The 16,355-nt window shown below is 36.4% G+C and overlaps 1 protein-coding gene across 1 annotated transcript in view; it reads right to left on the minus strand.

Moving 5' to 3' along the window:
• LOC150039010 (usherin-like) overlaps positions 1–16,355 on the minus strand; it is a gene marked incomplete at its 5' end in the record, with an annotated part of 572,498 nt that overhangs the window by 294,735 nt on the left and 261,408 nt on the right. Inside the window, 3 exons of the mRNA XM_090328110.1 lie at positions 1,650–1,797; positions 6,087–6,258; positions 7,570–7,729. Of these exons, the coding sequence (XP_090184236.1) occupies positions 1,650–1,797; positions 6,087–6,258; positions 7,570–7,729 (480 nt within the window). The remainder of the gene's footprint in view (positions 1–1,649; positions 1,798–6,086; positions 6,259–7,569; positions 7,730–16,355) is intronic.

Below are 16,355 nucleotides of genomic sequence, written 5' to 3' on the forward strand. Positions count from 1 at the left end.
CATTATAAAGTGATCTAAACAAAGGTATACCAGAGTATTGAATTTGGATTTCACTTCTTAGGTTATCTAGAGAACCTGGGAATTTTGGAAACAAGAGGACTGAATTTCTTCAACACTTAGATCATCCTTTCCAGTCTATCAACAATAGAAATAAAACACTGGAAAATTTGGGAATAGTGGAAAAGAGTAGTAAAGTAAGAATTCTTTTTTTGTTGTTTTAGTCAAAATAATGTTTAAGTGTGTAGTCACTGTACTCTAATGAAAATCTAAAAATTGTGTTATGAGTAGATGCGAGACTACTGCAAAAGGGATAGAAAAAATTCCTATTTTGTCTTATTCACTGACTCTATTTCAAAGCTGTTGTGTAAATGCATGTAGCATATCAAACAATGAGCCTTGGAATATGGGAAGTATTTTTCTAAACAACCAAGAATTCCAAGGACCTTATCCTTTCAGTTGTATCTACCAATTGAAATGTAAATCATGTAAAAGCATTTAACAGCAATCCAATCAGAATAAATCATTGCCATTTTCACTACCACTGGTGGACAGGATTTCGTTGTGAATTAGGAAATAGTACAAGAGTTTTGTCTGCCTACTAGAGTCCCACACACACATCCATTTATTAGGAAATTTGTAGTAGCACAGGAACAACTCCAATAGAAGAGATAATCACTCACTCTAATTATTGGAACTCTCTCCATTACAGAAAATGTATCTACCATATTTGCCAAAAGTTTAATTAAAATGAGATAGTTGAGATAATTAATATCATAGTAAACATAAGACAAACTAATAAAATGACCATTTTTCTCTTCCATTCCTTTTTAGCTATGCTGAAAGAGACTGTTTCAATTTTCAGTAACGACTTACCTAAAACAGTTTCTATGATTCATTTTTCTTGATATTTGTCTCAAGGAAGAATAAAAATTAAAGTCCTGGAAGCTTCTACAAGTATGCAACAATGGCAGGTTGTGTGACTCTTAGAAATGATTTCCATCATTTGAATAAATCAATTTTAATCTCAGTGCTGTTAAAAATTTCTTATAATGAGCTTTTTGTTCTAATGCTCTAAATGGTACAAGGACATACATAACATGTACAAACATAATACAGATTAACTTAAATAAGTACAAGTATATGTATGTTTAATGCATTCCTGGTTTAAAAACTGCATGTTGAAATATTTATAAATAGTATATTAAAGAATATGGAGTGGCCTCTTCTAAAGATAAACATATTAAATCAAAAGCATTTTGAAATGCAATATGTACATGAACTTCCCACGTCTCTACTTCTCCAAGGAAGAGCTAATGGTGGGTACAAAGAGAACGTCATTGAAAATACAATGTCACTCTTGGGAAAGCTTCATTTGTTCTTCTCACCTCTCCTGGAACACATTAAACAATAAGATGCAGTACACAAGAACCATCAAAAGGGAGCACTTTTGAGCCACCAAAACCCTGTGTTAGCCTAAAAAAAAAAAAAAAAAACTACAATCTCCCCAACTATAGACAATGATACTATCTCAGGTATTTTATGTGCTAAAATGATCATTAAAAATTAAGCACCACATATAAGCTGCCATTTAGAATATTAATTTACCTTTGCTAATCATCTTTTTAACTTGAGGCTAAGAGTTCACTCACCATTCGGATAGTCGGGCTCAGTCCAGGAGATGTTGAAGGAGTCAGGAGAATAGGAGTGGACTTGGGGGACTGGTACCCCTTCTGGGATGTTCTCATCAGTGTGGGCCTCACCTGCCTCACTCAGTGTACACCCACCTCCTGTGCAAGCCTGAACAGAGCCAAGGAAACACAGCTTACTCTGGGTCCTCAAAGGTTAGCACTGAGAAAAGAAGATCCACAATAAAAGTTCTCAATTCTTTAAATACTATTCCCCTTTTCCCTTGAAGACAAATAGGTTTCAGTGCTTAAGTCTGACATTTAATTATCTTGCTTTTTTAGGAGATGGGATGTCATGGCAGATAAGAGAAAAATAAACTAGAATGCATTAGTCAAAGAACTATCCTGAGTTAGAGCAGAGAGATGTAGGCCATAAACTGAAACTACATTGGAACAAAAGTTTCCAGAATAATTAAACACACACACACACACACACACACACACACACACACACACACACACACACACACCTCTAATGAGAACAAACTATCAGAGACAAAGAAAAACACTTTAAGATAAATAAGTGCTTCTGATTGGGAATAAGAATAATAAATATCAAGACCAGGGTTCAATTCCTCAGGACCACATACATAAAAAAGCCAGAAGTGGTGCTGTGGCTCAAGTGGTAGAGATCTAGTCTTGAGAAAGCCCAAGTACAATGCTCAAGCCCTGAGTTCAAGCCCCAGGATTAGCAAAAAAAAAATTACAATGATATTTAAAAGTTATATATAAGCTGGGAACAGTGGCTCATGCCTGGAATCCTAGCTATTCAGGAGGCTGAGATCTGAGGATGGAGGTTCAAAACCAGCCCAGGCACTAAAGACCTTGAGACTCTTATTTCCAATTAACCATTAGAAAACTGGAAGTGGTGCTGTGGATTAAGGGGTAGGGCGGTAGCCTTGAGTGAAGAGTTCAGGGATAGTGCCCAGGCCCAAGTTCAAACCCCATGACGGAAAAAAAAAAGCAATATAAACTTTTTAGTATTTCTTCAGGTTACAAGTGCAGTTTATGATTTTCTGATACTTGAAATAGCCAACATTTCACTGAGGGATAGGGGGAGCTTTCTGGTCAAATATTTATATATATATGCATTTGTATATATATATATATGTATGTATATACATATGCATATATATAGTACTATAGTACTGTTTTCCAAGTTGTAACTAGTTGAAAAATTTCCAGAAAAATGTAATTGAAAATACATAATTAACAATTCCTGGTCTCCATGATGCCCTATTGGAATAATAGGCACCCATGTCTTCAAAATGATTTCACAGCAGCTTAAGCAAGTTTCAGATGGGTGAAATTGTAGTATGGGCATTTGGATTGGGGTCTTGATTACCTTGGATGGGGTTCTCACCCACCCCCCACCTCCTCACACATACATACACTCTCATATTGGGGGTGGGAGCATATAGAGAAATCCGAGTTTTCTCAGAAAAAAGTTGATTATATCAAAAATCCCAGTTTTTGTTTTTTTATGAATAACTGGTCATTCACTCATGGATTCATCATTATAAGCATTACTTGTATGTTTACAATTTTTACCAGTACATGCTTGAACCTGCACATCGAATTTTGGGAGATAAAGTCTTTATTTATTCCTTTATTTATATGTTCATTCATTTTTGTGCCAGTACTGGAGCTTGATTTCAGGGCTTTGTGCTCTCAGTTGGCTTTGTGGCTCAACGTGAGCTATACCTCTACTTTGGGCTTTTTCTGATTGACTGGAGTTAAAGAATATGTGTGATTCTTCTGCCTGGCCTGGCTTCAAACTGTGATCTCCAGATCTCAGGCTATTTGAGTAGTTAGGATTACAGGAGTGAGCCAGGAAAGCTAAGCAACATTTTAGCTTTTATTTCAGTCAAATGCAAAGTGAATACCATTGCTCCTCCAAGCTTGATTCAAATTCCCAGGTTATTTCCCTTTATTGGAAAGGCTACCTGAAGTCTTTGTTGCCTAAGTTTATGGTTTTCCAATCTTTCATCCACATGCTAAAAAACTCTAAAGGCAACTCCATTTTGCAGAGAACCCGATGCCCCTCTTCTATTCTACTGACCTTGAAAGCTAGTTTTTATATTGAAACTGTGAAATATACAATAATCCCTCAATTAACTAGGATGAACCCAAAATGTTCTGGTTCATTTAATTTACTGCTTAACAGGGTTAAGTAAAAAAAAAAGAAAAGAAAACCTTTCAGTTAAGATTTCCTGAAAACACATTAGAGTATTTTCTGTCCTAATAAATGAATTGAAATTGAAAATAATGTGTGCAAGAATATTTGCCTAACAAGAGGTAGGGCAAGAACTTCCAAATCTTTCTGACTTCTTACATCAATATTACTCGGTGGTTGACAGATACTGTTTGATTCCACAGACTTTTGTTTAAGATTAAGTTTTTAGCATAATAGAATTTTATGGCTCAAAAAAATCATTCAAGGAAATTATTCAGTTCAATGTCCTAAATTTAGGTTAAGTGCATTTGCCTTAGGTTAAACACTGCTAGAATCCAAATTAAAACTCAAGGGAGCAGGCTACTAAGTTAGTGTTACTTATTTGTCAAGGTATTCCCAAATTATAAAATGCAGAATATTGAGTTTGACTGTACAGCATATCCTAAGAACTGCCTTGGGAGTAGAACTATTTTCATCTCATATGCTTCCTCTGGATAAAAGTCAAGAACATAACCATTTCTGGCTTAATATTGGTAGCTTCCCAGCAGTTGAAATGTCTCTTGATTTTGATATGATCGCTATTTTGAAAGTCATAAAGACTTGTGCATTAGCTTTTGAAATCAAGTTAGTATACATCTTCTTATTTTTTGAATATAGTTGTGAGTAACCAAAACTGTTGTTTCAAAGAACCCATCTGCTCTGCTGCGTACCCAGGCACATGGCGTGATTTGAAGAGGACTTTTTTTTTTTTTTAACATTGTCTGATTGTCCTTGTTTTGTGGTGTCAAGTCAGAAAGCAGTACCTGAATGCAGTTTATTTTCTCGTGGTATAATATTTAGAGCATTCAAGAGCATGTTAAGTAAAATGAATGCATACACAGTGTCTACATAAATGTAAATTTATTCATAATCAAGAGCAGAATATTTTCTATGGCATTTATCAAAGCAAATATCCTTATATAGGTATTGCTATAAAATGAAGAGTGTGTTTAGAACAAATAGGGACAATCTCATGTTTATATTCAGTTATTTTCAGATGTGCTATTAAACTTAAAAAAGATTATATTTCATAAAAAAAACCTATCACAAAAGGAACTTCTGAGTATAAATTCCATGGTAATAGCAAGGTCTTTTAAAAGACCTTTCTATAAAAGTGCTCTTTTGCATTAAAAAATGCTATTGTCTACCTAGAGAAATCTGTAAATGATGTTGATTCTGAGGCTTCATTAAATGACTGTTCTTCAGAAACAGAAGTCTGATGCAAACCACAGTGAAATAACAATCAAGAATATTTGAGGGTCATTTAAACCTTCATTTTAAAATATAAGATTTACACTTTCCTACTGTGACTTGTTTTTCAAATGAATACAAGCTCTGCAGGACAATCACCTCATTAATCTTAGCATTTTAGAAAAAAATCATTCGACAATTATGAAATACTACCAATACTAAAAATATTGTGGGGCTGGGAGTGGCCTAGTGGTAGAGTGCTTGCCTAGCATGCATGAAGACCTGGGTTTGATTCCTGGTTACCACATACATAGAAAAAAGCTGGATGTGGTGCTGTGGCTCTAGGGTTCTAGCCTTGAGAAAGTCCAAGGAAGTGCTCAGGCCCTGAGCTCAAGTCCAGGTATTAGAAATAAATACACACACACACACACACACACACACACACCACACACACACACACACACACACACACCACACGCGGGCGTGGACAGGCACACACAGGTGCTGGTTTTGAGGGTTGAGTTCAGGGCACTGTCTGTGAGCTTTTTTTCTTTTTCTCTCTTTCTTTCAAGGCTGGCACAGCTCCACTTCTGGCTTTTTGTCAGTTCATTGGAGATCAAGAGTCTCAGGAACGCTTACCTTTCTTGCCTAGGCTGGCTTTGAACAACAATCCATAGAACTCAGCCTCCTGAGTAACTAAAATTACAGACATGAGCCATGGTATCTGGCTATAAAATTATTTCTAATAGGCTCAAATTAAATTTGAGAAAAATATGACTCAGATGTCTATCTGTTGTTTTTGTATAATATAAAATAAATATGAAAATTAAGGATTAATAGGATTCATATTTAGGATAGGAGCTCAGTTTGCAGTATAAAAATCAAAACATATTCCAATCTATTTTAAAGAGAGGGAACAAGGACAAGACAAAGGAAAGAAAGTAGGAAGGTAAAGGGTGGGACCAGAGAAAGTGACAGAAATAAAGTAAACGTACTCCCAGCTTGATGAGATATTTATTACCAGGGAGCAGGTATTGGAGCACATGGTGCTTGAAAAGTTCAGTGCTGTTATAGATGACATTCCAAACTGTAAAATCATGAGTATGATTTGAAATATATAATACATAACGTTCCAGAATCCCATTGAGTTTCTGTGGCTGTTTCCATCTGGAAATGAAAAAACAAACAACGAAAAAGTGTAGCATTAGTATCAGTATTCATTCAAGACAAAATGAAACATGCAGAATCAATGAAGGATACATATGAAGTTGTATTTGTGCTGTTATAAGAAAACAAGGCATGTTCCACTCAAAGGTAATGCCTTTCTAGCTCCCTTACGCGTTTTTGTACTACAAGCTACATAAAATTTTAAGTAACTGAAAGACAAGGAGCACGTATTTTCTTCAAGCTACTCAGGAAAGGGAGACGTGTTATTAGAGTACACAAGGAAGAGGAAGACTGGGAGAGCCTAAGTAATCAAGGAGGAAACACACAGATTGATATGGGGGACTTATGTTTAATTAAATTGGATTTGGGAAAGTTGAAAGAAGGATAAAACACATTCCAGAAGAGGGCTCCTTCTTCTGAATGATGTAGATTGAGAAAGGCAAGTCCCAGCAGACAGATAGCAAAAGGTTCAACTGAGTTGGAGATCTTTTAGGGTATGTGAGCAGCCTTGGTTGAAGGACAACTGAAAGCCAACATTAAAGTTTGTATGAGCAAGAGGGTATGAATCACAGTGCTTTTCAGCTCAAATGAATGTCCTGATTACTTCCGTGCCATCCTTTCTTTCACGGAAGGGAAAACTAGGACCAAGAGCTATAAATGTGACTAAGCATTAATTAATGATAAGAGAGGATTATTCGATTGTAGAACAGAATTACAGTAAACCCTATACGTCATCCTTACCTGTATGTTAGGAAATGAACCAAAATCACTAATACTAGAAATAATCTGGGAACAGGTAATGTTGATTAAGAGATACTGTAGCCCAAATATGACTGCAGAATTGAAAGTCCTTTGTATGATTATCTAAATAAAAATACATTTAGAATAAAAGAAATAATCTAAATATGCAAAATTTCCTTTCTGACTTCAAACAGAAGGAGTAAGTAAATCAGAAGATCCTGGTTTACCCTCTGAAAAATTCTATACCTATATGTGTTCATATACTTCCATTATTTAAATCAATAAACAACAATAGTCCACATATAGAAAGCTAAAGACATATGTGTATATGCCAGTTGTTCCTTGTTTGTGGGTCTGTGGACACATGTATGTCAGCCAGATTATGTGGAGGCAGAACAGAAATGAAGTTGGCAAATGATAATTAAACGTTCCCAGAACCACTGGTAAGAGTCATTCCTGTGCATTGAATGACAATAAAATGAATTCAAAGTCACCAGCCCTTCCCCCAATTGGTTGAACTCACTGGAATTCTTGCATTAACCTACATGTGAAAGTCATATTTCTACTTACTGTACATATACAGTTCTAGAATCCAGGACGGTCAAAATTGGGGGATCCACATGTTCGGGTGGCAGTTGTGCTGTGAACAGTATGACCCGGGAACTGTTTGTGCAGCCCACGTGGGTGCATGCACTAAGAAGAAACTGGTGGGGCATAAATACTCCTAAATCTAGGGAAGGAAAGAAACAAGGATTTATTCACCATCATTGATATTACTCAGAAGCTCTCATCCATCGCCCTTTTACATTGCTACCCCGGGAAATGTTAAAGCTTAACCTAACAATAGCCATAAAGTCAATAGTAATAAAATAGAGAGTGGTTAATGTCTTACATAGATGATGGCACTATTCAAATAGGCACGTATCAGTCAGACTTCTGATTTGACTTTCTCATTTTAACAATTTTTCTGTTTCCTTGAATGTCCAGGATCAAGTAAATCATTTTCTGGATTTTAGTCTTAGTTCAAAGACCCCATTAAAAATAAATGAGATATTTAATTTATTTTAAAGCATATTTGAAGACAACAAGAGTTGCTTTTGAAATGCAAATATATAGCCTGTAACAATGACTTTGAGTTTGTAATTCCTTTTGCCAGATATCTTTCTTCTAGCTACCTAGCCCACTATTATTTGACCTTCAAATTGTCAGGTTTAGTGAAAATGCCTGCTTCTTTCTTAAGAAAAAGAACACTCTTAAGTTAGAAACACTTCCGGCTCTCACCAGGATACAAGGAGAAAAAATTGTGCACAGATTTTTAATGACAAATTAATGACTTTTAATGTGACAATTACAATATAGTGCCATCATTATTTGTTTATTTATTGTTTCAGTGCACTAAACACCTTAAGGGAAAATATAGTGCTATAATCACTTTGCATTCTCAGTACCCATTTCAAAGTCTGGTATATCATGTCTTAAAATATATATACATATATAGGAATCAATGAAAGAATAATTAATGAATGAGATGATCTCAGTAAATCTGAGCTGTATATCAATGATAATGATAAAAAAATAGGATAGTATCTCGGCCAGGAATAGACTGTTTTTTTTTTTTTTCTAAATCTGAACTCCTTAGTACATTGTACCTGTTCACCTTTCTAATGGATATCATATTCCTTGCATTAAACTACACTAATCAGTAATTCCTTAATTTAATTCTGAGATGCCATGAACACTTCATTTTAAAAGGTATTTCGTAATCTTACCAAAGTTCATTCAGGTTTGCCAAGCTGTGAACATCATTCATATTTTACGCTACTAAGAATAATCATTATTGTCTGGAACATCTTTGAAATAAGTCACAATTTAAGTGACACCAATTCTTCATTCCTATTAACCTTGAAACATTTTCATGTTTAAAAGAGTAATGAAATGCAACCTAATTCAGGCAAATAGATTTTGTAATGCACTGCTATCAAAAGTAAACTAGGAAAAGAACACCTAGATTTCCATGAGAAGTGCAATCAATAGCTTAAACACATAGGTTACCTGAAGACAGACAGATTAGTAATTTTATAGGAAATAAAGAGATTTCAGAGCAAAAAGTGGTCAGTCAGTGACTTGGAACTTTCAATTGAAATCTTGCTAATTTTTTTTAACAACTTGTATCCTATCGGTGATGAAGATGAATTTGAATACGTTCCATCAATGTGCTCAGATGATCCATGGCAAAGACATGGAGTCAGAAGATGTGCCTGCAACTGGAATGACAACTTACAGAAAGTAATGGGATGGATGAGAGCTTGAACATAGGAAGACTTCACCCAAAGAAGAACCACCACACAAAGAACCGCCATAGACAATAATGATGAGACAATCATGCTTCGAGGGTGACATACTACGATGATCTCTTTATCATCTCTCCCTAACCTGCAGAAACTTTGTGACACCCTCCCATCAGTCTGAATTCTTGGTTATCCTTTGGGAAAGTGAAGCTGAGGATTTTACTCTAAGTCATTTCAGGAGCAAAATCAACATGGGCTTGTATAGTAGCCAGAGGTAATATAACCAGTGTCAATGGATTATCTCTTAGGCTGGTCATACCATCTTATTTAATTTCTTACTGTAATTACCCAAACAAAAAATAATCCAGACATTGCTCTGCCATTTATTTCTTGACTTCATATCCCTCCCAGAAGAATGGAAATGTTTTGAATACAAAAGGATTATTTGCTATTATATTCATTGGGATACCTCTGGGACTGGGAAAAAAATGATCAATTATAATAGTCTTATTTGAATAAATGAATGGGCAAGACCAGAGGAAAGCTTCATGTCCCTTATGAAGATTATCCCTTTTTTCCTCAGAAATACTTAACTGTCTAAGGATATCTAAAAATCTTCAGTAATCTAGTGAAGTTAATTGTCTGACCATTGCAGGTATCTGCCTTTATAAAGAAGAGTTACCAATAAACAATTAACTGTAACCCTAGTGTCTTATATCTCTAACTCTAGCTATTCAGAAGCCTATGATCTACAGGATCACAGTTTAAAGTCAGCCTTGGCAAAAAAGTGCACTAAACTTCTCCAAAATGATGAGTGAAAAGCAAAGCTGGACTTATGGCTGGATCCCTATAGCAAGCATGGGGCTCTGTATTCAAACTTTAGTAGTCAAAATTTAAGTAAATATGACATAAAGCTTAAGTGAATTTCACAACAACATATATTTCCAAAATACTATATAAAAATCATCATAAAAATGAATAAAAAGGAGACCGATATAGACCAAAATGTTAATAGTGTTTTCCAGTGAGGGTATGTAACAGATACTAATCAGTTTGAGGGAAGAGCACATACACATTTTTCAAAATTCCTATGCTATACACATATAACATTGATGGAGAAGAAATGGTTGGAGTTTATCAATATCATTTTCTTAGTTGGAACAGATATATGGCCTCAAACCTGTTTAACACCTGCCCCCATACACTCCAGCGTCAGCCTTATTCTCTCCTCAATGACTTCAGTGTTGGCTCAGTTTTCTTTTCAATCATAATCCCCCTTTTGGCAACTCTAACATCCTCATAATGACTCATCTTCAATTTTTGGCTTGACTTTAACTTCCTCAATTGCACTGCCCTTCACCTCTACTTCATTTATCCACTGTCCAGTGTAGGGACACGCATTACTTGATCAACTCCAGAAACAATATCCAGGATTCCAAAATCAAAAATGTAGCAAGTGCAGCCAGAAGCTGGTGACTTCTAAATTCATTCTAATTCATTCACAGCACTGCAATCGATCCCCTCACTCTCTCACCACCACATATTGTCCTGTCCTTGGATATTCTCTTTTTTTTTCAATTTTCAAATTATTGGTCACTCGGCTATTTAGCCATCCATTAGAAAGTCGCATTTCCAGGTCTTGTGGATATTTCACCTCCTCAGTCTTCTGCTTTCTTGATTTCTCAGGTCTCTATACATTTTATCATCTTATCACCAGAAAGACATCTCAGATTGAACACAGTGAAATAACTTAATACAGTTGAATGTTCCCTGTTTGAACTGCCTCTCTGGAGTACTCAGCAAGAAGTATCTTGTTTCCTTTTTTGTTAAAAATCTTTTTATCATACTACTTATTTTCCTTCTTGGTTCAGCTATGGCATAGCCAATTATTTAAAGGAACCCAGAGGATCTAAGCTTCAAGTTTCTTCCTCTGAATTACTATGATAGTGATAATCTGTGACACAGAAACTGAAATCAACCTTGCAGTCATATCAATATTGTTATATTTTCTTTTATCCTGTACTGCCTCTGATCCCATCTCTCTTGCTCATATCATTCTTATTTAAATTTCTTTTATGTCATAAATTCAGAATTTAACTACCTAAGAGTTATTGTTTATACATAGAATAGCTCTGGTCAGGAAATAGTAACAGCAAGAGAAACAAAATGAAGAGATCACTTGATAGAATAGAATGAGCGCTCAGAATTGAGCTATAATGTCCAGGAGAAACAGGAAGCGGGAAACCCACACAGAAGGAATGATTATTGCAAAGGTTTTAGCCAAGAGCCAAGTAAAAGAAAAGACAGCAGTGTCCGTAGAAATTTTAAAGTCATAGACAGTCCATGGCAACATTTCAATTTACCTATGTGTGAGGTAGAAATGATAAGAATGGGCAGGCTCTAAGAGGCCATCTGGGTAGTAATTCTACTGTGCAGGGGAGAATGGTACTCCAAGTGCTGAAGAAATAAGTAAGAACCCACGATGCTTCCACACCTTCAATGAAGAACTGGCTCCAGAATGACCTCGATTCATTTAGTGCTAAGTTATAAGGGAGTGAAGTCAGATATTAATTTACGCTCTAGGCTGGGAGTGTGTCTTGGGATTAGATTACTTGCCTAGTTTGCATGGAGCCTTGGGTTTGATTCCTTGGTACCACAGACACTGAAAAATGCCAGAAATGGTGCTGTGGCTCAAGGGTAGAGTATTAGCCTTGAGAAAGCTCAAGGGTAGTGCCCAGGCCCTGAGTTCAGGCCCCAGGAGTAGGAAAGAAAAGATATTAAGTTATGCTTTGCAAGTAAAGACATAAGTGTACAAAAGTTAGAGGCATCAGTATATATGTCTTAAAAACTGAGATTTGTAAGTATTATATGCTCAACCTACACTTGTATGACCATAACACAGACTCTCAGGACTCCTATAGATTTAAACCTTTTCCCCACATTTTATTCCTGGTCAGTTAATTTACAAGATAAAACATATGATTAAGCTACATTTTCTGTTTGAGAAATATGACAAGCAAGCACACTAGGACTTGGTATTATCTTTGATTCTGAAAAATCTGAAAACTACCATCTCGAGTTCAAAGAAAGCCAATGTGATTAAATGCTTTTGTGACTCCTAAGTCATTTTTATACTTGCATTGCCTCACCTCAAAGTACATTATTCTCAATGCATTTCCATAAAAAGATGAAGAAGGGATAGACTTTGAAAAAACTGAGAGATGCATAAAAATAGAAGGAAGTAGAATCTGACTGGATTTATGGTAAAGGAAGTTTTACAGGTGGTAAACTGAGCAAGCCTTGGTGAAATGGGATGAGTCAATAAAGAAATTTGAAAGGAAATGTAGAAAAGAGGAGGAGGTATTGGTGGGGGGGAGAGTAGCTATGCAAAAAAATAGGCACAATCGGGAGGTATTGTTTTTTATTTTCAGAACAGTTATTTAAAAGAAGTGGAAAGAAGGCTTATGAGGAAGCATAAACATAAGCTATCAGGTTAACATTTAAAGTATAAAGAGGAGTGTAACGACACCTGTCTCCTGAACTAAGTGCCACTGATTTGATAATATGTTTCTAAGGATGTGATTAGGCTTTCCAGGGCAATGCCATGGATCAATGGATTTAAACAATTGCAGGTATGTATACATGCAAATGGATGGTAGGGGAACCCTGGAAACAGAAGGGACCCTGTCTGTCAAAACATCTTGTTTTCCATTTGCTTGATTGCATCATTTGCATGAGATCAAACAGAGGGAGTTGTGGACAGAAAAAAAAAACAGATCACTGTAATATGGTAATCTGTGTTAGAAATGGATCCACAGCTATTGTCCTCAGACTAGTTACAAGGAAATACATTGCAGTGCATGAAAACCCCACTGATTACTGTCAAGCAAACTATAATTTACAATACTATCCATGAATTATATGCTATTTTACAATTGATTTCATGCTGTTGTTCAGAGAAATTTCATTGATCTCAATTTACAAACGAACGAATAAGCAGGCAACGATTTTCTTTTAACTCCCTGTGTAAACTGAGGACTCCGTACCTTCTAATGTACTTTTCCTCCTTGGAAAAATTTACAAGCAGGGATTGCTTTATGATGAGGTGATGCTAGTGTTGTTTCTGCTATCTTTCCAGTGTTTCCTAAGTAGGAAACAAAGCTTTCCTGTCTCCTGTGTGTGCAATCCTTACTTCAATCATGTGGATGTTTATAACTTGGGAATGAATGCTTTAGGCAGTAACTGACAACAACATCTGTCACACTGTACTCCAACTTCTTCAGGACGTTGACAGGTGCCAGTTCAGTGAGAATAAAGGCAGTGGAGACTGTGTGTGTGTGTGTGTGTGTGTGTGTGTGTGTGTGTGCGCGCGCGCGTATTTCATAGATGACGGGATAGCAATGAGCTACACCAAAGAGCTCTTGAAATGTCACAGTATTCACTTCTACCTTATGTAATTAGCCTGTGCTCTGTACTTGCTTGCTCAGCCTTCTTGATTCAAGAGAAATGAGATTCTCATCATTAATAAAAACAGACGTTTTATTTAACTTTATTTGAAGCTTTTGTTCCTTATTGAAGCTTTTTAATTTGGGGGGGAGGGGTGAGACAAGTAAGCAATTCATACCACCAAGATCTCACCCTGTGCTTTCAAATAAGTTTGTATAGCTGGAATCACAATTTTCCTGAAAAGGAGTCAGATAAAAAATTGGGTCCAAATTAGGCAACCGAACAACAAATTCTTCCATCCATGCTTATAATGTTTTTTTTTAATCTCCTCAGAGAAATCTACAACTTTCTTTTTTTTTAAATCAAAACTGTTCAACATTCCTATCATCTTTGGAGAGTCTCTCACTTGTCCTTAATGTGCACATAGTTAGCAAACTATTGAGTTGCCCTTTAATCAATCTTCCTTGTAAGCATCTTTATACCAGCCACAATTATTCATGGTATTATAAACTCTGAGAATGGGGATGCCTTTTCTCATGAACATATCTTATGACTCTTAATACTCTGGGCACTCCTGAAGGCTGAACAATAAAGCATTTATTGCCAGAAGAAAACTGGGAAAAAGGTTAGGAAGACATGCAATCAGAGCATCATGCTTGGAGCAGGAGACCTACGTGAGAAAGTCTTGCTGAATAGGAATTGCTGTTCATTGGCTGGGGAGGGCATGGAATCCCACCCATTACTGTCAGAGGTGACAATGGGGGCTCATATTTATTTCCTTCTTTTCTTCTTTGGCTGGTTAGAACAAAAGACTACTATGAGAAATGACATAAGCAGGCCGTATTCTTCTCCAGCTGTTAGCCTATCTGGCTTTCTGAACACCTCTAGCCCTCTTGGTAATAAGTTGTAGTATGTTAAACCTGAGGCTGTTTTCCTAATCATTTTTTATAAGGTAAACTTAGAGTAATCCCTACCCTTCACCTCTCTTCTGACCCCACCTTACTATCTCTTTTACTGCCTTGCCAGTGGTCAAGGGGAGGTAGAGAATGGGGATGAATAGTTGGCTTTTAATTTTCACCAATGCTCTCAGTTCATACTCCAAGGAAGGGAAAACTGTGACTAAGTTTTCAGTGTTATTGTCTGAACAAATTCAATAACATAATCAGACTAAGTCTTTCATGAAAAACATAAGATTTGTGTTTAGGACATAGTTTGCTATTCACTACATTCTTTAGCAAACTTAGGAATAAGCTAATATTACACAAGTTTCTTACACACATAAGATTGTTAAATCCCAGATGTTAATAATGAGGCAAAATAGAAAAATAAATGTCAAACCGGGTGCTGGTAGATCCTACCTGTAATCCTAGCTACTCAGGAGGCTGAGATCTTAGGATCACTGTGAAAGCCAGCCTGGGCAGAAAAGAACCTGTGAGACTCTTATCTCCAATTAACCACTCAAAAAATTGAAGTGGAGCTGTGGCTCAAACTGGTAGAGCACTAGCCTTGGGCAAATGAGCTCAAGGACAGCTCATAGGCCCTGAGTTCAAGCCCCATGATGGATTAAAAATGAAAAAGAATAAAGAAAAAAGAAAAAGAAACATCTGTGTACCCATGAGAGGAAAAGAAGAAATTTGTTAAGTCAGTGTAATAAAATATGACAGTAAAGGTAAGAAGTATTATGAATTTAGTAAAAGTGAGTCTAACAATGACTACCATTCACTACTTGCCAGGCACTTTTAAGTGCCTTGCCAGTTCAGTAAAGTATCATCTGAGAAGAGTTTTCAATGAAGACCTATAATCAATCTTTAAATATTAATTCGATATTTATTTCAGCCTAGCTCTGCACTTGGCAGCCAATGGCATGAGAAAATAATGAGCCTCTGCCCTTAAGAGCCATGATTATGTCTTTTGGGTGGCAAGACATCTACATTTGTTTTTTGGCAAACTCTGATGCCAGCTTTCAGATGCAAATCAAATACCATCTCCTAGAGTAAGCCTTTTCCTCCTCTTCTGGGGTTGGATTAATTACTCTCTCCTGCTTCAATAGTAGCATCTTTCACTCTCCCTCTGACACTCTATCCAGATTTATTATATTATGAGGTACATTTTTCAGTATTTCTTTAACATAAACTCTCCTAAGTGGAATTTCAAAGACAAGCCGGGATCATTTGGGATCCTGACAAGGGACAAAGGACACATGGAACTGAAATAATATTGAAGAGAAAAGTGGAGAGTTGAGGGGAAAATTGAAGAATGATCACATAGGTGGGTAGAAATAAGCTGAACTGTTTCCATCTTAGTGATGAGGTCCACACCAAGCTAAAAAAGAGCCAGGCTCTAGGAAAAGGTCCTTTCAGAAGCATAGTTACTGCATAGACTAGGGAAGAACCAGCCCCTCCCCTGTGCCTTGCCTGCTCTTTTCCTTATGCTGTTTCCCTCTCGTGGAGATCACAGGATCCAGAAATGAAGTAGGTGGAAAATGTCAGTGCCATTAGCTCATGTCTGTAATCCTAGCTACTCTGGAGGCTGGGATCTGGATTGTGGTTTGAAGCCAGCCTGGGAAACTAAGTCTGTGAGACTCTTGCTTCCAATTTACTATTGAAAACAGGGAGTGTAGCT

This window comes from Megascapheus bottae, unplaced genomic scaffold (genome assembly GCF_031878675.1).
Source record: "Megascapheus bottae isolate mThoBot1 unplaced genomic scaffold, mThoBot2.hap1 H_1, whole genome shotgun sequence".
NCBI classification, from domain to species: domain Eukaryota; kingdom Metazoa; phylum Chordata; class Mammalia; order Rodentia; family Geomyidae; genus Megascapheus; species Megascapheus bottae.